Source organism: Nipponia nippon, unplaced genomic scaffold, assembly GCF_047370975.1.
Source record: "Nipponia nippon isolate SJK-2023a ecotype South Korea unplaced genomic scaffold, ASM4737097v1 scaffold_19, whole genome shotgun sequence".
NCBI lineage: Eukaryota > Metazoa > Chordata > Aves > Pelecaniformes > Threskiornithidae > Nipponia > Nipponia nippon.
Window position 1 is genome coordinate 3657869 of NW_028262335.1, and position 22301 is coordinate 3680169.

At 48.8% G+C, this 22301-nt stretch overlaps 3 protein-coding genes across 7 annotated transcripts; 2 read left to right on the forward strand and 1 right to left on the reverse strand.

Moving 5' to 3' along the window:
- The first annotated feature begins 100 nt into the window (after positions 1–100).
- On the forward strand, positions 101–6747 carry MAD2L2 (mitotic arrest deficient 2 like 2). Of its 2 annotated transcripts, XR_015704284.1 has the most exons (10): positions 101–221; positions 2411–2462; positions 2684–2802; positions 3354–3425; positions 4325–4425; positions 4549–4643; positions 4760–4833; positions 5858–5950; positions 6252–6506; positions 6613–6747. XR_015704284.1 is itself a non-coding variant. In XM_087755300.1 (9 exons), exons 2-9 carry the CDS (start codon positions 2423–2425, stop codon positions 6291–6293), a joined length of 636 nt encoding a protein of 211 aa, XP_087611426.1. In that variant the 5' UTR covers positions 101–221; positions 2411–2422; the 3' UTR covers positions 6294–6747. The 2 variants fall into 2 exon arrangements, 1 of the variants encoding a protein (XP_087611426.1); XM_087755300.1 differs by having other exon boundaries at positions 6252–6747.
- Positions 6367–17590, forward strand: FBXO2 (F-box protein 2). Of its 3 annotated transcripts, none has more exons than XM_087755295.1 (6): positions 6367–6506; positions 13284–13559; positions 14695–14821; positions 14917–15012; positions 15401–15536; positions 15969–17590. In XM_087755295.1, exons 1-6 carry the CDS (start codon positions 6464–6466, stop codon positions 16101–16103), a joined length of 813 nt encoding a protein of 270 aa, XP_087611421.1. In that variant the 5' UTR covers positions 6367–6463; the 3' UTR covers positions 16104–17590. The 3 variants fall into 3 exon arrangements, with proteins under 3 accessions (XP_087611421.1, XP_087611422.1, XP_087611423.1); XM_087755296.1 differs by lacking the exon at positions 6367–6506 and adding an exon at positions 9681–9815; XM_087755297.1 differs by lacking the exon at positions 6367–6506 and adding an exon at positions 11535–11659.
- Positions 7166–20370, reverse strand: LOC104008997 (F-box only protein 6). Of its 2 annotated transcripts, XM_087755298.1 has the most exons (7): positions 20285–20370; positions 13359–13513; positions 10905–11236; positions 10149–10275; positions 9327–9422; positions 8850–8985; positions 7166–8116 (listed from the first exon to the last, which is right to left on the reverse strand). In XM_087755298.1, the coding sequence occupies exons 3-7, from the start codon at positions 11161–11163 to the stop codon at positions 7970–7972; spliced, it is 765 nt and encodes a 254-aa protein (XP_087611424.1). In that variant the 5' UTR covers positions 11164–11236; positions 13359–13513; positions 20285–20370; the 3' UTR covers positions 7166–7969. The 2 variants fall into 2 exon arrangements, with proteins under 2 accessions (XP_087611424.1, XP_087611425.1); XM_087755299.1 differs by lacking the exons at positions 13359–13513; positions 20285–20370 and adding an exon at positions 11434–11543.
- Positions 20371–22301: the final 1931 nt, after the last annotated feature.

Below are 22301 nucleotides of genomic sequence, written 5' to 3' on the forward strand. Positions count from 1 at the left end.
GCCGGGCCGGGCCGGGCCGGGCAGGGCAGCGGCGGGGAGCGGCCCCCCCGCCGCGTCCGCTCCTCCCGCCGCCAGGGGGCGCTGGGGCCGCCCGCCGCCATGACGTCACTGGCCCGCGCCGCCGCCCGGGCCGCGCTGGGCGCGCGCGGCGCTGTCGGTCAGCGGGGGTCGGTGAGGCGGTGAGGGGCGCCGGGGTCCCCGCGGGCCGGCAAGGGGCAGCGGTAAGGGGCACCGGGGCGGGTGGCGGCCTGGGCTGGCGGCGGGGCAGCGGCGGGCTGTGCTGAGGGGGCGCTGCGGGGTCGGGAGCCCGGTTTCGAAGGGAGCGGTGTTGAACGCCTGGCAGCACGGGCTCGGAAGCGCAGGCGGGAATACCGAAGTAACGGCAGGGCTTGTCCGCCGGGGAGCGGGGGGGCCGGGGCAGCCTGGGGTGCCCGTCCCTCTCCCGAAAGCTGCGGTCCGTCCTCCCGTGTGTCCAGTCGTTGGACACCGGTGTGCGAAGCGCGAAGGCTCTGCTGGGGAGTCTCCTTTCTCCTCGGAAGCCGTGAGGCGGGCAGGGCGCAGCACAAGCCGGTGCCGGAGGCCTGTGCTGGCTGCCAGGGCTAGCGCGGGAGCCCCGCTAAGAGACGTGGGCGCTTTGAAGATGATGGATTACGAATTAGGTGATATCCCTGCCTCCTTTCCTTCCCTTTTCTTCTGAAATTTCTTCACTAAGGGATTGCTAGCTTCCAAAAAGCAGCACGAAGGTAGAGCAGGCTTTCGTTTTCCTGATGCCTACTCCTACTCCCACTCCTAGCCATCCCTCAGTGCTGCCTGTTGTGCTGGGAAGCTGGGACGATTTTTTTCTGGAAACTGACCTCATACGTATAGGACAGCAAATTCAAATAAGTAGATGAAAGGCTATTAACTGCAGCATTGCTCCAGTCAGTTACTCCAAGACCTTAAGCTAAGAGAGTATTAAACGCGTGTTTCTTAGGTCTAACCTTGTGATTGTGTTTAAGGGTGGGTCTCCTGGGATGCTGTTGCCTCACTGGGGCCTCAGTTTAAGAAAGGGGGATGTTTAGGTGTGGATGTGAACCAAAACCTCTAAAAACACAGATTCTTTATGCCACTCTGATACAGATCTTTTGTATAAATTGAGACTTGCTGCAGCTGGGGTGCTAGATCTCTCTAGCTTAAGTATCTTAATTCTATTTATTGTAGCAGATCACTAATATTCCAGGGAGTCTTTGTATATAATTATAAGATTCTGATTTAAAAAGAGAGAGGAGAGTAGCTTCCTATTTTGTGAAGGTGGAAGTAATTCTTTGTAGGTCTGAAAAGCCTGGTTTGTTGCAGCTGAAGCAGCTTGAAAATCAGTGGTTAAGCAACTGATTGGAAAGGCTGTGGCTTGTCAGAGGTCTATGTAAGACACCTGTGTAACTGATGGAGCCCCAGTGCTCCTGGAGGCATTTAAAGACATATGCAGCTTACGAAAGATGGTGCTGCTATTAGTGGTTAGGGTTTGCATGCATGCAAGGAGTACGGATAAAATAATGAAACAAATTAAAATTTGTAATAGAAAATGGTGTACACTGTAGCTTAAAACGTGTAAGGCACGTACTCCACTATATAAGGAAAGCTGTTGGAAAGCTGAGCCCCAGCATCTGCTGTTTGATTGTTGGCTATCTAATGTGCTGCCCTTTATAACTGTCACACATTTCAGGCTCCCCGGGGAAGTGGTCACGGCACCAAGCCTGTTGGAGTTCAAGGAGCGTCTGGATGACGCTCTTGGTCATATGGTTTAGTTCTAGGTAGTCCTGTGAGGAGCAGGGAGTTGGACTCCACGATCCTTTTGGGTGCCTTCCAACCTGAGATATCCCATGGGTTAGAAAAGGGGTACATTCTAGTACATTACAAGAACATTTGTGTGGCTTTAAAAAAAAATAGTGTTCCTTGGGCTACTAAAAAGTGATTGTCTAAACTTCCCTGTGTCTTAGGAATCGTGACTTCTCCAGTCCTAGCAAAAGGCATCAAAAAGGGAGGGAGACGGTGAAGAACTGTGAACTGGACGTATTTTCACCTTTTTTTTTTTTTTTTTTTTAATAAAACCCAATTAGAAAAAGCAGGAATTAAACTATGAGTAATCTGTCAATCTGAGGTGTGAGCCAGAACACAGCAATGATGCTGTCTTCGGTTTTTGCACTCCTGGTGATTTCCGACGATGTGTTGTTGGTTACGGAGGGTGCTTAAACCTTTCATAGCGGGCGCTGCAGAGTTGTTGTGGCAGTGTTTGTATGCTTGTGACTAAGCGCAGAGGACAGTTTGTTGGGTCTGAGCTCAGTGGCACTAGGGGAGTGGATGGCTCCGTGAGCTGACTATATTAATAAGACAGGAGCCAGAGGATAAACATGCTTTTTGTGATTACTTGCAGGTTCTGGGAAAGATGACCACTCTCACACGGCAGGACCTTAACTTTGGGCAAGGTAATGTGCTGTGCTACACTGCAAACTGGTATGCTTGCAAGGCTTCCTGTTGGTGCATGAGCTTGTGGAATTGTTGTTGGAGGGTTGATCTATCCCTAAACTTCCTGCAGGTGAAATTTATGCAGGGGAAAAGACCTTAAAAAAAATCCTATGAGTACATGGTATTGCTCTGCATGCTGCTTCCCCTCCCTGCTTCAGCATCTTTTACTTTTGTTTTTCAGTTGTTGCAGATGTTCTTTCAGAATTTCTGGAAGTGGCTGTTCACCTTATCTTATATGTCAGAGAAGTTTACCCTATTGGGATCTTTCAGAAGAGGAAAAAATACAATGTACCTGTCCAGGTAGGAGATTTTCCTGGAAGCTGACAGCCACGTGGACAAGCAAAATAGCAGGGATCAGTCAACACTCACCAGAACAAACTTAAATCACTTCCAGAGTTTGTTTTAATGTGCAAACTCATTTTTGAAGAGAACTTAGTTCCTGTCAAAAGGGAAAACGGCCCTGTAGCTGAGGATACAGCAGTACTCATGGAACAAGCAGATCATGGACAACAGTAGTAGGCGGCTTCCCCAGCTATGTGCAGTAAGGTAACCTGAAAGCATGCTTCCTAGGAAGTAGAGATGGTTGGAATATACTATTCCAGATATGCTGTTGTGGGTATATATTCCCCAATATACAACAACTCTGTGGGTACAGTGATCTGCCTCAGCCAATTAACCCTTCCATAAAAGAATTACTGGTTTGAATTGGCAACTTAGTGGTGAAACATCCTATTTGTGGCATGACTCAAGTGCCTTGTAACACATTGGTGCTTCTGTTCAAATGTTCTCATTTAGCATTGTCCTGGTTCATGTCAGAACACAGCTCTGACTATTCGCTGTATTTGCTACAGATGTCCTGCCACCCGGAGCTGAATCAGTACATCCAGGACACGCTGCACTGTGTAAAGCCGCTGCTCGAGAAGGTAAGGTCGTATTGGGGACCTGGGCAAAAGTGCTGTAAGTGGTTTTGATAGAAAGTAAGAGAACATAAATGCTGTCTTCATTGCAAAATTTATTTACAAATTTACTATGTACAATATACCAGCTGATACAGTTACTCACAAAAATAAACATAACATCCATAACCTTTCCTTGCAGTTAAGGCCCTGCCTTGCTGCTGATTATTGGCTTTGAGTTGCATCTAATACACGCACATGAGAATATACATCTATATATTTTCAGTTACATCATCCTACACGTCAGCATTCTGCTTCTGAATACATTTAAGTTTAAGCACCCATCTGGCAGACTAGTTGGAGTTCTTCGCTGTAAGCCAGCAAGCACAGGTAGGTTTAAAAATCTAGGTTCAAAAATCTAGGTTCTGTGAGAGAAAGGCAGGACCATATGGGACATTTCAGGATGGAGTATGCTGGCAGATTATGCACTTTCTGCTCTTTACAGACAACCTTAGTGCACATTTAGAGAATGGCAATAGGTCAGTTTTACATTGCGGTAGTACAAAGCTGCTATATTTGGCCAACAGTCATATCTTAACTTCCCCATCATTGTGCATTCCCAAGTGATGCAATGAGATGACTGTACATTTCCTCTTTTGCTCCAAAACAGTATCTAGAGAAATGTACTCTTTAGTGCGCTTCATCGCCCTAGGCCGTAGCGATAAGCTATCAGTTTAACGTCTCGCAAGAAAGGGCTTTGCAAGAGCATTTTTTCTGATGGGTAAGAATAACCCGACAGTGCTCAAGCTTTGGATAACTGCTAGTGCTGTGAGCCACAACAAATAAGCATCCTCCCACTTGATCAGAAGGGTGGGCAGAAGACAGCCTGTTTTAAGGAAGGGATTTTTCTATCTTTGTTCTTGCAGAATGATGTGGAGAAAGTTGTAGTTGTTATCCTGGATAAAGAGCACCACCCTGTGGAGCGATTTGTCTTTGAGATCACCCAGCCACCTCTTCTTTCCATTAGGTAAAGTTTCCATTACTGCTTGCCCATGGCATCCAACACCTGCCTCTGCAGAGGTGTTCTGGAAGCAGCTCCAGGCCCCAGTACTTTGCTGCATGCCAGTAACGACTGCTATCTCCTCAACAGTTCCGAGTCCCTGCTGTCCCACGTGGAGCAGTTACTGCGTGCCTTCATCCTGAAGATCAGTGTGTGCGACGCTGTGCTTGACAACAATCCCCCAGGTAAACACGTCCATACAGCCGAACAGCAGGGCATTGCTTGACTCGAGACAACAACAGGTAGCATCCGATTGTCTCTTAGTTGTCCCCTGATCTGGAGCCTACCATTTCTCATGCAGGTTGTACCTTCACAGTTCTGGTTCACACACGGGAAGCTGCCACACGGAACATGGAAAAGATCCAGGTGATAAAGGTGAGTGATATCTTTGGCTACCTGATTGCGTGCGAGCAACCTGCAGAGCAAAGACTGGAAATCAAAGTTAAGGCTGCTAGGTGTTTTGAACACGTATGTTAGCTTTACGCGATACACTTCATAACGTTGCTTTGAATGTGTTAAAATCGTTTACACTGGTGAGGTGACTGAGCACATTCACCACGCACCACCCACAATTGCAGACAATAGCTGCTTCAATGCCTGAATTAGACTGTAACAATACTTGCTGCATAATGCCTGCTCAGTCACTGAAAAGTACCGACACACAGAATAGGTACTTGAATTTAAGTAACAGCAACAAAAAAAACCCCTCTCATCCCACATCCACTATGTTTGGATGACTGATTCATTATAAATAGCAAGGAAGACTAAGATTCAAGTAACTAGTGGGTTTTGGGCGCATAAATACATTTTATCTTGCAGGAAAGTGTGTGCAGATCACTTTTTAAAGCAAGGTGTTTTTTTAAGAATCCTTGCTTAGGTACAGGGAAACTTTTTTCTCCTGAGCCAAGTTATTTTGGGTGTCCTAAGGCACAATAAATAAAGCTAGTGAAGTATCAAATTGTTTCAGAATGGAAGTCTGCTCTGTACTGCTCAGTAATGGAAACTGGTAGTATAGTAGGCCAACCTATAAACTTGCAAGGCAGGACAGAAATCCACACCCTGAGCATTTTGGAGTTGCAGTTAAACGCTGGTGTAATGAATATAAAACACTAGCTCATGACAGCTAAGAGCGTATCCTTTAAACAGGTGAGATGTCACCTTTGGAATAAGGAAAATGGGTTATAGTTTCATGCTGTAATTGAAGAGAATTTTGCCAAGTCTCAGGGCCAAGTGTGCAGTGTTAAGTTTTGCTGTTAGGAAAGGTTTGAGTTAACCCGTTTCTTCCCTCAGCCACTAGGTCTCTCATTCACTTAATCCTGACCTAGTGCTGAGAAAGAGAGCTCACCTTACAGAGTCTGCCAGCCTCTGCAAATAAAGCACCCTGTGTTCCTGCCCCTAGGATTTCCCGTGGATCCTCGCCGATGAACAAGATGTGCACATGCATGACCCCCGGCTTATTCCCCTGAAAACTATGACATCTGATATCTTAAAGGTGAGCAGAGCATTCTGGCCCAAGAGGTGGCTGAAACCACGTGTAGCTCTAAGCTTTGTCTACTCTGATGCCGGCTCTGCAGTTTTCTGTACGGGTAACAGTTCTGATTTTGCTGAGCAGTGTTATTGCTTAGTCTTGCAGATGCCTGGGCCAGTAATCAAACCAGGGCAAGACTCATAATGAAACAGGAATCCTGGTTATGGGGGGAAGGTACAAACTCTTCCCATTTAGCCTGTTGCAGACTTCTTCCATTCACCTACCTGCACAGCAAACGGAACGGATGCTTATTTCCCTCCTCCAGATGCAGCTATATGTAGAAGAACGAGCCCACAAAGGCACCTGATTTCAAATCTTCCTTGCCTTCAAGCCTCATCTGATCTTCCAGTGGAATAAGAGATCTCACAAACCGTACCTTGATAACTGTCTCTTCAGCTGGCCTTCTGGGTGAATGTAGAGCAGCTGCTGCCTCTTTATTTCAAGTGCTCTTACCACTGTATATAGAACTGACTTGGAATGTGGAGCCAGAGCCTGTTCCCATGTACGCTCACGTGTGAGAGTGAGTATAGGTTTTGTTCCAGTGAATCCCTGGGGGCAGGGGCAGGACAGAGCCAACTGCAGCACGCAGTCAGCGCTTTCTACAAATCCAGTTCTCGCCTTAACAGGGCATCGCCATTGCACAGTGGTAGCGATATCAGCGATCTGTTACATGCTCCTCTAGAGCAATGGACTCGTACTAAGGGTGAGTGAGGCCTTACGTAGTGTCTGTCCCAATAGTCTTCAATAAATATTAAGTTTTACCCCAGTTGAACTGGCCGAGTTCTGTCCAAACCAGCCCCTCTCCTTAACTGAGGATGTATTTTCATTTTGCATGGAGCTTTGTATTTTATGTGGAGCTTCCGCCACCTTTCCACACCTTTTCTGGAACATATGTGGGATCTGTCAGTTCCTATGAGAGGCTACACAACCTTGGTCTCTCCCCTTTCCATGGGAGCATGAGGAAGGTGGAAGGACACTTGCCAAACATCCTACTCCTAACAGAGAACAGACAAGGGAAACACCGTTAATCCCACACCTAGCAAAGGGGATGGAAAAAGGCTGTAGTATTGGCTCTACGCATACAGGAGCAGAGGATGTGATTCAGGGTATTTGAGCTGAGCCTGTTGGTCAGACAATTTGATAAGACAGCCAGTATAGTACCTCCCTACTTCCTCCAAGTAAAAAGTGTCAGAATACTATAGAACCGTGTTGTGCATTGCTTTAACGTTTTATATAGGATTAGACTGTTCAGTACAAACCAGGTACTTTGGTAGTACAAAGGTAGCATAGAAAAAGCCCAGCATAATCAAAAAGGACTTATGTTGTAAGGTAGCCACCTTAAGAAATTCCTTGTCTCCTGCTTCTCCAGCTGTTTATTCAAACAATGATGGGCTGTATTTGGTCAGGAAAGGTATGTACCATTTTGATCATACACACTTACAGAAACAGTAAGGAATTAGGTACCAGTGACACAGCGTTTATGAAAAAGGACTGACAGTTTCCTTATGTGATGAAAGACACATGTTTTTATGTATAATTAAACTGAAACAGGAAAATCCCATACAAAACACATCTCTGTAGCAGAGCAGAGAAATGAAACATTTTAGCCTTATCTTTCATAAGTTCCATAAATAAGAAATGGTTTCTATTTTAAGACTTAATGTTTGGCTGTAGCACAAGGACCTATTAACTTGAAGAGACAGATGTCATACTTAATTGTCCTAGTCTTCCTCCTGTGGAAGGGCACTAGTCATTGCAGTAACATCAATGGCACAGGAGGATGAAAGATGAAGGCAAAAGTCCTTCCAAAGGGCTGGGCCTGCAGAAGTTCTGCTGTGAACAAGGAGAACGAGGCTGCTGGTATTTGAGATCAACTGTGCAAGACAAAGCCAGGACACTCACCCAGAGAGTACAGACAAATAAGTGCACCTGAGACCACCTGGTTACAGTCCTGAGATAAAAGCAAACATTTATATTGTGCCTTCAGAACAATGTCAGGGGCCCAATGGTGATGCTGCTGTTTGTCACTCGGATCCCATACCATCCTGCCCAGAACTGGGTGTCTTGGCCTCCATGCTGAAACCAGATGTAACGAACTCCAGCTGGGTAATTCTGGAAGGTGTGAGAAATCTGGGGAGAAAGAAGAAATTTCCTCTTAGTTTGCCTAAATAAACCAGCACTGAACTAGAAGCTAGGACAACTACAGTATGCAAGTCTTAGTCTCAGGAAAAGCTCATTCTAAAATATCTTCATTGAAAAGTGCATCACACCCCTTTTTGAGGGATGGGAAAAAAGCCTCTCTTCTTATTCAGCCTTCTGCCCCGAAATCCTCTCCATGTCAAACATAACATTAAGCTTGATTCTTAGGTAGGTTTGTCATGTAAGCAACAACATAATGGCGAATCTACAGCAAATCAAACCAGTTAAACACGTTTAGCAGTTTAAGTTTAGCAGTTTAGCCTGCAATGCTTTAAATGACATCCACGCAGTAGTTTTAAAACAAAGCTTTTTGAGCCAATAAAACCAATAACTGTGCTCTTATAACTTAGTTATTTAGACAAAGACTTAAGTGAAAAGCAAACAATTAAAGAGACTGAGCTAAAATAACACAGAAGCCACTCTTTAAAAAGATACTCTTTAAAAAACCCTGGGCACCTACAAACCAAACCTAGCTCCTTCACGGCACTACTGCTTCTTCAGCATTGTCAACAGCAAGGACATACCTGACCTTTTGTATTGAGTAGAGGGGGCTGAAGAGCAGAGAAAGTAGGTCCTCTTGGGACTTTTGGCCAGGTAAGACTTGCCAGATTCGAGTGTCACGATGCTGATGTAAAGCTACTGCCCCCACAGGGCTGCTGCTTACCTCTCTCCACACTGCATCGTTCCACTGCTCGATAACCACTGGCTCGGGGTGGAACTCCTCAAGGACGATGTAGTCTTCAGAAAGCAGCCTCACTGTAAGTTCATAGCGACATCCACAGTCAAATCTGGCAGCGTACCTAGAGAGGCAGGGAGTAATCAAGGAGCAGGGCTGTATGTACAGCATTCAGTTTTCTTTAGTGGTCAAAAACAGGCTCCAAGGGGATCCCCATCTGCAGAGGAAAAGGAGTATCATCCCCACAGCTATGACGAAGTTCTAAAAGCTTCCAGCTAGCCTGCTCTTCACAGGATTGCCACCTTCTTCCAGCCCATTGGAGAAACTGAGATTTAGCATACGCTTTACTCAAGAGCTAAAACTCCCAAAGGGTAAAGAACTAATTTTGTAGCATGAAAAGCTTCAGAGGCCTAGCTTATCTCTAGGCCAATGCCAGAAATTCTAGTTTTCACTGCATAAACTTACCAGTCCTTGACTACAATTTCAGGCCGTTTCTCATCCATCAACTGATTCCAGTATCCTTCTTTCTGCAGGGTAATGAGTTGAGACTTGAAGCATGGCCTGCAACAGCAATAGAAATACTCACAGCTTCACAAAACGCATCTCTTCCCTCTCAATGTCCGCACTTCCCCCGAGAGCTTTACTCTCCCCAAAAGCCCACTCAGACCTGGAAGGCCCACAAGGCTGGCGTGGCTAAGGCACGCCTTTTTCCGTAGCCAGAACTAGACTAGGAAGTGAACTGATCAGCTTCACTCCCAGCTAAAAGCAAGAGTTGCCTACGAGCTGGATTAAGAGGGGTCCCCGCCCTTGTACAGCATACATTGGCAACAGGAAACTACTGCTTAGTGGATGTAAAAGCAGCTAATCCTCGCTGTTGACAGCTTTTATTGCAAGCTGTTAGCGTGACAAACACACCTACCACTCTTAGAGGCTACAGAGCTTTGACCTTGTCAGGTAAGTGCATCTGATTGGCTCGCTAAACCTTCACCTTCGCCCCCCACCTTTGGTAGGAGAGCAGAGATCCCATATGGATTAACATGGCTATAAAAAAAGTTACAGGAAATTCCTGGCACGGACAGAGAAATTTGGCACATGCTGCGATTAATTCTCTCGGCAAACACCTCTCTCTTTAGACTAACTAGTATAAAAGGCTAATTAAACTCCTTCCTTTTCCCACACATAGGCTAAGTTTCAGTGACCTGCCTCAAGCCGCCTAGCCGTAGTGCCTTTGCGGACAGACAGGAGGAAGCAGGTCTCTGCTCCGGATTACTGGAATCCAGTTCTTACCCATATGAAGTGACAAAGTATTTGTGTACTTTGGAGTCTGGCATGTCTTTTCCATGGGGTCCTGGCAGATTCTCAATCTTCCATTTATCTCCATCATTATTATCAAGCTTCCAGTGCTGAAAGTTCTCTAAAAACAGATATCAAATAGGAGCGTTAGGACCTCTCTTTGGTTTCCAGCAGTATCTCTGCTTTTGTTAAAGAATCAGCCACAGAAGAATACTGGGAACAGACTTCAATGAGTTGTCAGATAGACTGTATTTTTCCTACAGCTGAAAGTGACTCCTGTCTTCATGTTGCCGTTACTTTTAATGTGGCTGTCGGCAGCTAGGACATAAGTAGCAACTTTCTGACCACATCAGAAACTCATAATCAGTAATGAAGTAGAATTACTGTAGTCATATTAACCAAAGTCTTTGACAACAAAAATTCCCCAGCTGCCCAAACGCTTCATCCCAGCACCCGACAGTTTCACTACCATATTGTACTTGCTGTGCAAATTAACCATCGCTGTCTGCAGCGCTGGGGCCTTAGCGACTCCAGAGACCTTTCTGGTTGCAACCACAGATCGGTATTTACCAATACTTTGTCTACCCACATTAGTTTTATTGCAGCTGTTTACTTGTGGGTCTGCCCCGGCAGAGCTCCATCAGCAGCTGGACAGTCCCACACCGCCAGCAGGACTTGAGTAAAGCAGGACACTGACTCATTCTGACTGTTAGGAAACTCTTAGCTCTCTACTATAAGTAATAAACAAACCTTCAGCACAGGGGTTTTTGATTAAGTTTCTCTTCAAGCTGCAGAGCATATAGAAGATCTTCCAGTCGGAGACGTTTCTGTCCAAACTCTGAATATAAAACCCCTCACGCTGGCACTTGCGTTTCCATAGGGTGGTCAGATCCACCACGTACCGCCACTGCCGGCAGACCAGCCTGCAGGCACAGATCAGATCCTGGGCTGGGAGCAGCGACAGCAGCTCCACCAGGACGTCTTCGGGGAGGTCGCAAATGGTTGTCATCACAGACCGACAGCTTCCCTCACGGGCTGCAGGGGTGCGCGATGGGGAATCCCGGGGCACCGACGGCACAGAGCTTCGGGAAATAAGCAGAGTTTTCACTAGTTACAAGGGAACGGCGCGGCAAACCGCCCGCCCCAGGCTGCCGGGCCGCCCCCGGGGCCCCGAGCGGGACGCAGCCGGGCCGCGGCCCCGGCGAGCCCCAGGGCAGCCAGCGGGCCCCGGGGCAGCCCGTCCCCCCGCCGGCGCCCCCCCGCCCGGCCCCGGCCCCACCTGGCTCCGCCCGTCTGCGCCCTCCGGACACGGTGCGAGGCGGCGGCCGCGGCCCTTCCGCAGCGGGCGGAGCGCGGGGCGGGCGGCGGGGAGGGAGGGAGGCGGCGCCGTGCGGGGCCGCGGCCTCCCCGCCCCGCGGGCTCCGCTCTTTATCAGGGCGGCCCGGCCCGGCCCGGCCCCGCCACAGACCCGCGGCCGCCCGCCCGCCCGCCGAGCAGCGCCCAAGGTAGGAGCGCTCGGCCCCGGCCTCCCCCGGGCCAGCCCCGCCGGGAGGGGTGCGGGGACGGCGCGGGGGCAGCCCGGGCCGCTGCGCTGGAAGCGGCGGGTTTCTCCCGGGCTGCCTCGGCTGGGCAGCGCCGGAGGGAAGAGGGTTGGGGGGGGAAAGACGGGGAACCAGAGGGCGCCCCGGGCAGGGCAGGGGATGGAAGCCACCGCGGGAGGTCTGCCGGTGGCAGGCCGGGGCCGAGACAGCGTGGGTCGGAGGGGGAGAGGAAAGTCAGCCAGGGACCCTCACCCCTTCCCGAGTGCGTGGGAAATCCTTGCTAAGCAAGGAGAGCAGCGATGCTCCATCACCAGGCAGAGAGCAAGCGAGGCATGCGAAATCCCTGCAGGAGATGAAACCAGCATGACCTCTCTTTTTTTTCTTTTTTAAAAATCACATTTTACCCCCTTTCAGGACTGTGGTTGAGGGTTGGAAAGGGGGAAAAATAGGAAATCCCCAATGCTACCCCCATAAAAACCAGGGAATTTTAAATGACAGTTTTCTCCTGCTGGCTGCAGTGCAGATAAAGGACATACGATAGCTCTGCATCTGGAACATTGAGATCTAGGATGCTGTTCTAGTATGACTCCCTATTTCTTCCCTCCCTTGCCAGATTTGCCACTGCCATATTTCATCAAGTAGCATGTCAGGATATGTCACCCGCTTTGTTCCTAGCGCTCTCCTCGGCTTAGTGACTCACTCCTCAGGAGTCTGGCTGCATCTGTGCCATTTGCTGCAGTCTCAGCAGCTTCCCAGCATCGGGACTCAGCTGAGAGAAAAGCAGTGTCACAGCACATCCCACCCCGATGCCATGGGGCTCTGAATCCCCACACTCATCCTCCCTTGTTCCTGCAGCACCTGGCCCTAGAACTCAGGGCAGCAGAGAGCTGTTGGGAGCCAGAGTGCAGAATTAGCACATGAAGTTAAAGCACACCCTTCTGACTTAATTGCTCAGGTTATAAGGCCATAGAAAAAGGAATATTAGAGAATATCAACCGAGTTATTTTTGGTTATCCCCAGACCTATACTTTATACAGGCTCATGACTCAGGAGATTAAGTACCAGCCCCTTGAGGGAAAGCCTTTCAGATATAGAACGAACCACTGCAAAAGTGGTTGGCAAGATGCTCACCACTGATGTTTAGGTACTGCCCTGCAGCATGTGTTATCGGTGATGTTCTTCAGGGCAGGACAAACACCCAGATGCCTCCCTCTGCGGAGGGAGTCATTACTACAAAGCTGATTTTTGCAGCAGCATAGATTTCTGGAAGGACTAATTCCAGTCTGGGAAACTGCCAAACTGTCCACAACTGCAGATGTCCACTACTTGCATTTTGTGGATGGATTTTACTAAAGGCTTCACTTAGAACATAAAATATTAATCTGCTCACATGCTTCAGGGTATTAAGTTAACAGGGGTCAGGAGGCCTTGAGGTTAGGAAGCAATCTGTGCCCCCAAAATCATGCTTTCAGATAACATGCTTATTTTCCCTTTTTTATAATGCATCAGTGTTTGACATCACTGAGGGCAAGGAACCCTATGTCTGAAGGACCACTGTGTCACTACTCCTTTCCCCCTTCTTTCTCAGAAAGCTCCATCCAGCCTGGCCCAAGGATGGAGTCCCTCCCTGAAGCAGTCCTGATCAGAATCCTCTCTTCCATACCTGCGGTGGATTTGGTGCTGGTGTGCCGCCTGGTCTGCTGCCAGTGGAAGAACCTGGTCGATGGAGCTGCGCTTTGGATCCTGAAGTGTCAGCAGGAAGGCCTCACTGGAGCAGAGTCGGAGGAGAATGCAGAGAACTGGCAAAACTTCTACTTCCTAAGTAAGAAAAGGAAGAATCTCATCAAGAACCCATGTGGTGAAGGTAAGAGGCAAGCATAACAAGCCCCAAGATTTCATAGAGACGACTGGTCACTGGGAATTGTGTGTCTCTGGTCTTTGAAAACAGATTTTAGTTGCCATCAGGTTGCAGCATTTTCTTCTTGCCCGAGTCAAATCACTGAATGCATGCAGTCAAACCATTTAATTGAAGGCCATGAAGGCCTTCAATAATCAGCCTTTGCAAAGAGCTCTACTTAACATCAATTTTATATAGGCCCCTGCAGGGATCAGAATCACATTTGAGAGACAAAAGTGTCCTTTGCAGAACCCCTGTCCAGTGCAGTAATGGCAGTGGCATCTGGATTTCCAGATTGCTTCTTGCCAAACCATGACAGGAAAGATAAAGCCTTTCCTTGCTCAGGAGCTAGTCTGCCCTTAGCTCACCAGCCACTTCAGGCTTCCTTCTTTGAAGCAGCTCACACAAATCTTGTTTGTCCCCTCCTTACTACAGCCCGTGTTAGAGAGCTGTGCGTGTACCCCATTTGCCATTATTCCGATAATCTATGAACTTCACTTGCCGGATCTGCAAGATGCTTAGCAATAAGCAGCAGTAACCAAGCCTCATAACCCAAGCAGCAACAAATACATTTCACACATCATAGACCAAAGCAATATCAACACAGCTTCTCCATTTTGTTTACAGATTATTTTTCTGCGAGCTTTTCCAACATCCACGTTCCCTCTGGCTAAGACCAGAAAAGCCCAATGTTTAGGGCCATACTGCTTCTAGACATACCACGTAGCAATTCAGAAGATTTAGAAATAAAGCAATCAGCATCTCTCCCCAGGCTATTCCTATGTTATGACACTGAAAGTGCCAACACACAGTTCAGAATACCTAGGTAATTTCACTGGAGTACTTTCTTAAATAAACCCACACATACACAGCCATTTTGGTGGGGAATGTTAAAGTTTGTTAATATTAAGTTCAACCAGACTAAAGGTTTTTGCCTGACCTCTACTTAACAAACATCTCCATAATCCACATACAAAATTAGCGCTGCACCTAACAGCATACCTTCCACAAGCCGGAGAAAGGTTCCAGTGGGAGAAAGTCAGGTTCCCCATGCCCACAGAAACTTAAAGACTCATCCAAGTCTCTTTTCTGCCATTTGCAGAAGACTTGCAGCACTGGGGAGAGGTAGAGAATGGAGGTGATGGCTGGAAAATTGAAGAACTCCCTGGAGACTTTGGAAAAGAATTCCCTAGTGAAGAAGTCCATAAATACTTTGTCACATCTTATGAGTAAGGCTGCTTTCTTCTCTTATTCAGGCAAGGGGACATTTTTGGTTCCCCCAGTCCCAGGAGACACTGATACCAATTAACACCTCTCATTTCAGGTGGTGTCGAAAGGCTCAGGTCATTGACCTTAGGGCTGAGGGCTACTGGGAAGAGCTGATGGATACAACCCAGCCTAAAGTTGTGGTAAAAGACTGGTAAGTAGCAAGGATGCCTCAGAAGGCAGGCAGAGAGACAAGAAAGAGAAGGAAGGGCAGGGAGGGCTTATACCTGCACTGGGCCTTAAAACCTCAGCTGCCAGATCCCCTAGATGTGGGACAGGACTAGGTCTTGGCTTACAAAGCCACGAGCAGCTCCCACAAGCTTCAACCCATTGGTGCATATAGCCTCTAAAGACCAGGTTCCTGTTATCAGTGAGGGGAGGTGGTGGGTTGGGATAAGAGCCATTACAGATTTCCACCTCAAACCAAGGCCCCGGTAACTTGATGAGATTGGTAGAGCCTGCATTCAGCCAGATGCAGTTGCGGGCTCTGGCTCTTTGCCGAGTTCACACAGGTAAGACTAGCAGCTCGGATCTCCTTGCAGGTATGCAGGGCGCAGTGATGCCGGCTGCCTCTATGAGCTCTGCGTGAAGTTGCTCTCAGAGAATGAGGATGTTCTGGCTGAGTACAGAAGTGAGACTATTACCATTCCACAGGGCAACGATGCCGACTGGACCGAGGTGAGTTGCAGCTGTGGGCTCAGCAGGTGACACCCACCCTGCATGAACTGGAAATATATTCAAGCCGAGAGAAGCAGGAGGGTTCTCCTGGAGGAGGAGGTGGGTCTGTCATGTGTTCTGTGGAGCCATGACCCTGTGATTGAACAAAGGGATTATACTGGAAGGTTACCTTATATAAAACTTGGAAACTTGCTGAGCCACCACTGCAGGTGTAAGATGAAGGAGATGGCCAACTGGGAGAGGTTCAATGGCCTCTGAACAACAATGGGATCAAAGCTCCTCCCGGTAACTCCCCCTGTAAATGTCCTCATTGTTACCCAACCTGGTAGGTATGGCTTGGGCAGGTGGGGTTGAAGGCTCTGTGCACTAAAGAAGAGTGGGGTCATGGTGGTTTGACGCTTACCAACAACCATTTTGTCTCTCATCCCAAAGATCTCCCACACCTTTTCCAACTATGGGCCTGGGGTCCGCTTTGTCCGCTTCGAACACGGCGGCCAGGATACACTGTTCTGGAAGGGATGGTATGGCGTACGCATTACCAACAGCAGCGTGACAGTGGAGCCATAGCCATGCTGAACTGGGGCCTGCATGCTGGAGCTGACTTCCCTCAGGGCATCTCACAGCCTTTGGATGGTTTCTGCATGGTTCTGCTTCCAGGCTGTAGAGCGTACAACCTTTGTGTATGAATGTGTGTGCAAGATGCCAGGGGCCACCATCCATCTTTCCTCTAGAGGACTATGCAAAGAACGCAAATAGATTTGTGAATGCACCACATTAGGCTCAGCCTTGCCACTTGCACTGATGTTCTCAGTTGGACAGGAGATCACCTAAAAATCCTGCAGACCTTACTTCTCTCCTAAGCCACTAACCCTTAGCACCCAGCCCAAGCTAGACACCCCTCCTGCCTGCTTCACGGACTTGGGCACCCCTTAACTTTAAGCAACACTTTGGGCATATTTTCCGGAAGAGTGGGGAAAAAAGGAAGAAAGAAAAGAATAGACCTTGTGTCTGAGAACATACCAGGGAAACCCAGAGCCCTGTCACATCTCTGTCACCAACTGCTTCCACGACTGCAGTGAGAACCTTAGCTTCTCCCATTTGTAAACAATAGATGTCATTGCTGGTCTCACAGGAGCTCTAGCTTGGCTGCCAACCGCTTAATTTTAATGATGATAATGCAAAGCAATAGGGATTGGATCTTTTCTCTTACACTGTTCCCAGCACCCATTTATCAAGGAAAGTGTTGGGAGCTGAAACCTCTCTGGTGTCCAGCCCTGCGGCTTCATTTGGCTCCCTCAAACAGATGGCAACTGAGAGTAATTGCTGGGAGAGAGACACCAAGGACTTAGGGAAATAGGCTAGAAGCAAAGTGGGGAGGGGGTCCAGGAACAAATGAAAACAAATTCATCTACCCCTTCCTGGCCTCTGCCTGCTTCATGCAACAAACACCCTGGTCATCCAGTGTGACCCTTTACCAGCAGGAGATATTCTTCACAAAAAGCTGTTGTTAGCTCCCCTTGATCTCAGTTCTTCCTGCTACTAACAGTGTCTGCAAAAAGTACACGTCTGCCTCCGCTCCATATGCTCACTGACAAGCCAGCACTTCGTACATACTCCCACTAGTGCCTCTTGATATCACTGAGGGCTGTGAGCCACCATCCTGAACAAAGACACCTAAGCTTCCCTGAGCCAAGCCTGTCCCTGCTAGTCAGTCCTTTTCAGGAGAGCATCCCCCTAATAGAGCTGGCGTTGCCTAGAGAGATAGGCACTTAAGTTTTTGTGTCCATCTGTCCGTCTTCCCTTCCTGGGCTGCCAGCACATACTTGAATGCCACTTTGCATCAAAGTGCACCATTACAAATGCAGTGTACTACTATTGCCTGTAGCCAAAGGAGAGTGCTTCTGAGCTGGTCACTTTGTGCACGCTCTGCTTCATTGGGCTTTCTGCACTGCTGCACCTGGATGCCTAGGGCACACTGGCCTTCCAGACCACAGCCATGCCAAGCCAGAGTCCAGGCAAACTTAATAAAATGACACAATTGTGTGTGGATCTTCCCTTGTGTACTGGGTATTTGTGTCCTGTGCTTAAGCATGCTTTTTCTGCTCAGTTATGTGGAGTGATGTCAACTGGTCCTATCCAAAAAAAACAGGAGTCGCTGATCTTGTACAATATACCACGAGTCTCCCAGGAAGAGGTACCTGCTCTGTTCCCCAGCCCAGCAGCCTGAACCGGTTGGAAGCACCTGATGGGCAAAAGGTTTGCAGAGCAGCAGCAGGCAGAGGTGCACTTAAAACGTAGTGGGAATTCCTGCCAGGTACAGAGGAGGTCCAGGAAGGCTCCTACACAGCCCAGCCCTGACAGATGCCCCCCAGGCCATCTGTAACTGTAGCTCTACTGTGAGCTCAGCCTTGGTTCTGACCCAGGAGAGACCAGAACCAGTTCAGAATGTAACTCTTTTCCCTCCATTACCTCTGCACACACTGTCACGCAATGCAGCTTTATTCACCACAGCCTTTAATGCAGCTGACAAAGTTGCTAGTTAATATTCAACTCGCTGCCAACTCTTGGCCCCACAGAAGAAATGAGGCCTCCGTCTGTCCTTAAGGAATCCATACAGCAAGGGGATCAATATTCCACCTCGTGATGCAATTGTTAAAGTGAACTTTTCCTAAACCATCATCTCGCAATCAGGATAAACCCAGGATTAAGCCTTCAGATATTGTGCCCCTTGTAAATATAGGGTAGGGCCATGGTCCCCACTTTAGACTTATCTAGGCTGAACTACTAAATGCAGACAGCTCTGTTACAGAATGCAGCTGCCCCGGGGGCTTTCCCGCTCCACACTTCCCCTCATGCCAGCAGGCCCGATGTTCACATTGGCTGTCGGGGCATCCTGCAAAGCTGTCCTGGCCTTCCCACTCACCTCCAAGAGGTGCCTTCCCGCACACTCCATGCCTTGCAGAGAATAGCTACCTCTGCTCCGCAGAGCTTCTTGCAAAAGCTGCTCAGGGGAGCGATTACTCCTTGTGTTCAGCCACGTCAGTGCCTGGGTACTTGAGGGGGGTGGATATCTTGCTCACATAATATTTTGTTCCAAATGCCTTTTGAATTTTGATCAAATGCCAGAAGTCTGAACACACTGAAATCTGCACCATACACATACATCCAGTTCCAAGGCTGTCAACTCATCTGTCCAAGATGAACAGAGCACATAAGGTTAACGGTTTCTCACATGTTACAGACTTCATGGAAATTGAGACGATGCAATTTCATAATATTACAGAAAGCCAGTGCAACTGTGACAAAAGGGTTTAGATGTATTAAAGCTCCCAGCCGCTGAAGGGCTCTATCACACACAGCTTCAAATGGGGGTTCTTTCTACTTTCCATTGTGCCAACAGCAGCAAGCAGCTGTGTGATACAGCAGCTTTTGGGAAACATTGATGACCAATGCAGACATGTCTGCTGTACACAGAGAGGTCTGTCCCCAAGTACTTTATAACATCACCGAGACTCAGAGTGTTTAGAAATCCAAGCATTAAAACACAAAAATTTAGTGTTGCTGGAGCATTCATGCTGGAGAAAAAACAAAACCACAGAAAAGGGTCTCCTCCCAGTCCTGACCATGGCAACAAGAGCTGTAGAGAAGGCTCCTGTTTCCTTTGCACATTAAACCCACAGTGCACCCCAGCCATCTCCGGGGCAGACCACTGCTGAGCTACAGCAAACAGAGAATGGGAATGTCCTCCAAAACACCCTACACTGGAACAAACCAGCTGGATGATGAGAACTGGAGAGAGAGTTTAACATGTGAACTCCTCACTTGTGGCCAAGACACTGGCATGAACACACCTCTTACCCTGGCAGCTTTAATACTCAGAGGCACTAGGAGAAGTGCCTAATACAGCACTGCCCACAGCCCTTTCCTGCTCTCAGCAGCTGGCATCTGATGTCCTGCGTAGCCAATTGCATCTGGGTGGCTGCAGTTGTACGAGCTCCCACTGTAATTCTCTTTTCTACAAAGCCCACCACAGCCAGTCCTGGCTATAAATGCCATTATACTTAAAAAGGTTTTTCTTTTAATAATAGCTTCTACAGCAAGTCTCTTGCAGAGGAACAGAACAGAGCAAGATGGGGCCCTGGCAAGGAAGCACTAGCATACATCTCTTGTCAAGTGTAAATGAATTTTTTTTATATGAAGCATCTATTATTACCCATCTGGGGGGTTTGTGGACAGATGGAGGAGTTTGCTCCCCCACCAGGCATTCAAGACTGGGGATGGGAGGGATGGGGAAGGGAGGGAAAAAAAAATATCTAGTTCAATTCCCTGTTGCTTGCAGCCCAGCTGTTCTAGCCAGCTGTAAAAGGGAGCATAGTTCAGGAGATTGATTCCACCTAAATCAAACAGCTTGTAGAGGCTGGGAATGGTGCCTCCTGAAAGCCAGGACAGCAGGGCAACAGCCACACCTGCAGCAGAGGCTTCCAGCCTAAAGCTGCAGCCAAGATGGGTATGGTCACAAACAGGATGGAAAGCCAGTGACTTATCCTTACATTTGTGCCCACAAGCCTGTCAGGAGTAGAAAACCTCCAAAGAACTGGAGAACACCGGGCTAGTAAAAAACCATCCCCTGGGCGCACACCTCCCTTTGCAGCTCAGACACAGCCATTCCCACACCTCCTTCAATGCTGTCCCACACATCTCAGGGAAAAACAAAGTCCGTGAGTGAGCAGCATTGGCAGTGAGCTAACCTGGTTCCTGCTTCTCCTTCCATCCAGCTAGCTCCTCCTGATGTCCTGGGGGCAGTGACCACCCTGTCCTTCTCAAGTCTCCTTACCTATTAGGGGGGAAAAAAAAAGGGCCTAAAGATGCTTTCATACCAGGGAGGCGCTTTGGAGTTAGAGACAACAGCTATAGTGAGTTCAACTGGGAAGCCTCATGGAAGCTGGAAAGCATAACTACTGCCCGAGGCAGCTGAGCTCCTTCCACAGCAGCCTGCATGTAAAGCAAAGGTACCCAGACAAACCAGAAGAGGACAGACAAGGTATGTGGTCAAGATTGGCATGCGAGGAAGAGATGTCACAGGAACAGAAGAGCCAGATACAGCCAAAGCAAGCACACAAGCATGCTTCTGGGCTGAGCATCAGCCTCCCTCATTTTTCGAGGAGGAGAGTTTTGTCTCATGCAAAGAAAGATTGCAGCAGAGGTGCCCCACCGTCTACTTTATCCTCCCAGCAGCTCTGGGCTCCAGCTGGCTGGCAGCACCCAAAGGAGGTGCTCTGAAGGCAGCCCTGGTTGCAGTCCATGCAGGGGCAATGCCAAAAGCCTCCTGTGGCTGCGGAGCCGCGGTGACAGCAGAGGGCACTCGGGCTGCAGGCAGGGAGCCGGGAGAGCCCCGCCGGCCTCAGTGGTGCTGAGGCCTCCCCCCCTCCCTCCTGCTTCGGGAGCCCACGCCCAGGCAGGCAGAAGGGCTGCAAGTGTGTCACTCCCGAGCGTTGCGTTTGTGGGCCTATTTCTGAGCTCTGCACCTTGCTGCTTCTGGCTGCAGCTTAGGCTCAGGTTAGTGTTTTCTCTTCTTGTCCTGTTTAAATGCCTGCTGTCACGGTTTGCAGAGCAGCTTTTGCTATACAGACCCCAATGCTTATCCCTGCCATCTGGGACACCCCATGCGTTTTGGAAGTACAGCTGCCTCTTGGGCAACAGACACTCACAGCACACTTGTCTTGGATGCAGGCAGTCTTTTAAACTGTAATGCACTAATCAGAGAGCAGTGAAAGCTTTCTTGAACACAGATCAAGGCCTGCCTTTTAAATTTGATTGGAAGCAGCACAACTTGCCCAACACTACCCTAGGGCATTGATTTATTTATTATTAGGAGTATCACTCAAATCAGTAACATTCCTTTCCTTGCAGAGTATCTTCTTACCTTAATCCAGCCCCCAAGAATCAGAAGAATCACACCCAGAGCAGTAGGGCTGTCTGCATCCCCATCTACACTGTGCCCAGGTGCAGGCAGTCACTCCGCTACCTTCCTTGCATGCAGAGTTCAACAGCCCTCCCCAGCAAGGCAAGAGTCCCAGCTATAGTACACATAACCTTGGCTAACCTGCCTTGCAGGCACTTAGAGCAACTCATCTGGAGCTGCTATCTGTGCAGACCCATTAACCACAGCACAATCAGCGTTCCCAGAAAGGCAGAGGCGCCGCAATAAAGCCGTAAGAGCACTCGCTGGACTGATGGATCATGGGGGAACACATCTAACTGCAGCAGGAACAGGAGCTCAGCGCTAACCAGGGAGGGGAGCAAGCTTTGGCAGTGAGATGCCTCCCCACTGAGCACGTTGCAGACGCAGGTACCACGTTCAGAAGAACCAGGGGAAAGGAAACATGCTGTGAACTGCTCTGTGAGCCGGCTGCCTGGTGGGGACAGGGTAGGAGGGGAGCCTGGTTAGTGGGATAGGTTGAATGAACACTCATTGCAGTGCACAGGTAAGTGCACTGAAATGCACAGGGGCAGATAAACCCACAGGCACATGCGCACGTCCACAGCCACGCAGAGCATTTCAGAAACCACCAACCTGGCCTTCCTGCGCTGCCATAGGGAACTGGCATGGCCTCACCTGGCATCAAACAAGCCCGCCTCTGGCTGGTACTGCCCCAGACCCCACAACATTTCCTTTTGGCTTCCCATAGCTCTTTTCCACACGTATGCCGAGGGCTGCCATTGCACAAGGAGCTAGGAGATGAGAGCCAAGAGCATCATAGCCCA

Bases quoted from the DNA above. Each gene is read 5' to 3' on its own strand.
- LOC104008997 (XM_087755298.1), bottom strand. From the start codon at position 11,163: ATGACAACCATTTGCGACCTCCCCGAAGACGTCCTGGTGGAGCTGCTG. The intron at 8,986-9,326 runs GTAAGTTTATGC...CTGCCTCTCTAG, and splicing joins GAAATTGTAGTCAAGGACTG to GTACGCTGCCAGATTTGACT. The intron at 8,117-8,849 runs GTAAGCAGCAGC...CTTTCTCCCCAG, and splicing joins ACGATGCAGTGTGGAGAGAG to ATTTCTCACACCTTCCAGAA.
- MAD2L2 (XM_087755300.1), top strand. From the start codon at position 2,423: ATGACCACTCTCACACGGCAGGACCTTAACTTTGGGCAAG. The intron at 4,644-4,759 runs GTAAACACGTCC...TTTCTCATGCAG, and splicing joins GCTTGACAACAATCCCCCAG to GTTGTACCTTCACAGTTCTG. The intron at 4,834-5,857 runs GTGAGTGATATC...TCCTGCCCCTAG, and splicing joins AAAAGATCCAGGTGATAAAG to GATTTCCCGTGGATCCTCGC.
- FBXO2 (XM_087755295.1), top strand. From the start codon at position 6,464: ATGTGGAGCCAGAGCCTGTTCCCATGTACGCTCACGTGTGAGA. The intron at 6,507-13,283 runs GTGAGTATAGGT...CTTCTTTCTCAG, and splicing joins ATGTACGCTCACGTGTGAGA to AAAGCTCCATCCAGCCTGGC. The intron at 15,013-15,400 runs GTAAGTAGCAAG...ATCTCCTTGCAG, and splicing joins AAAGTTGTGGTAAAAGACTG to GTATGCAGGGCGCAGTGATG.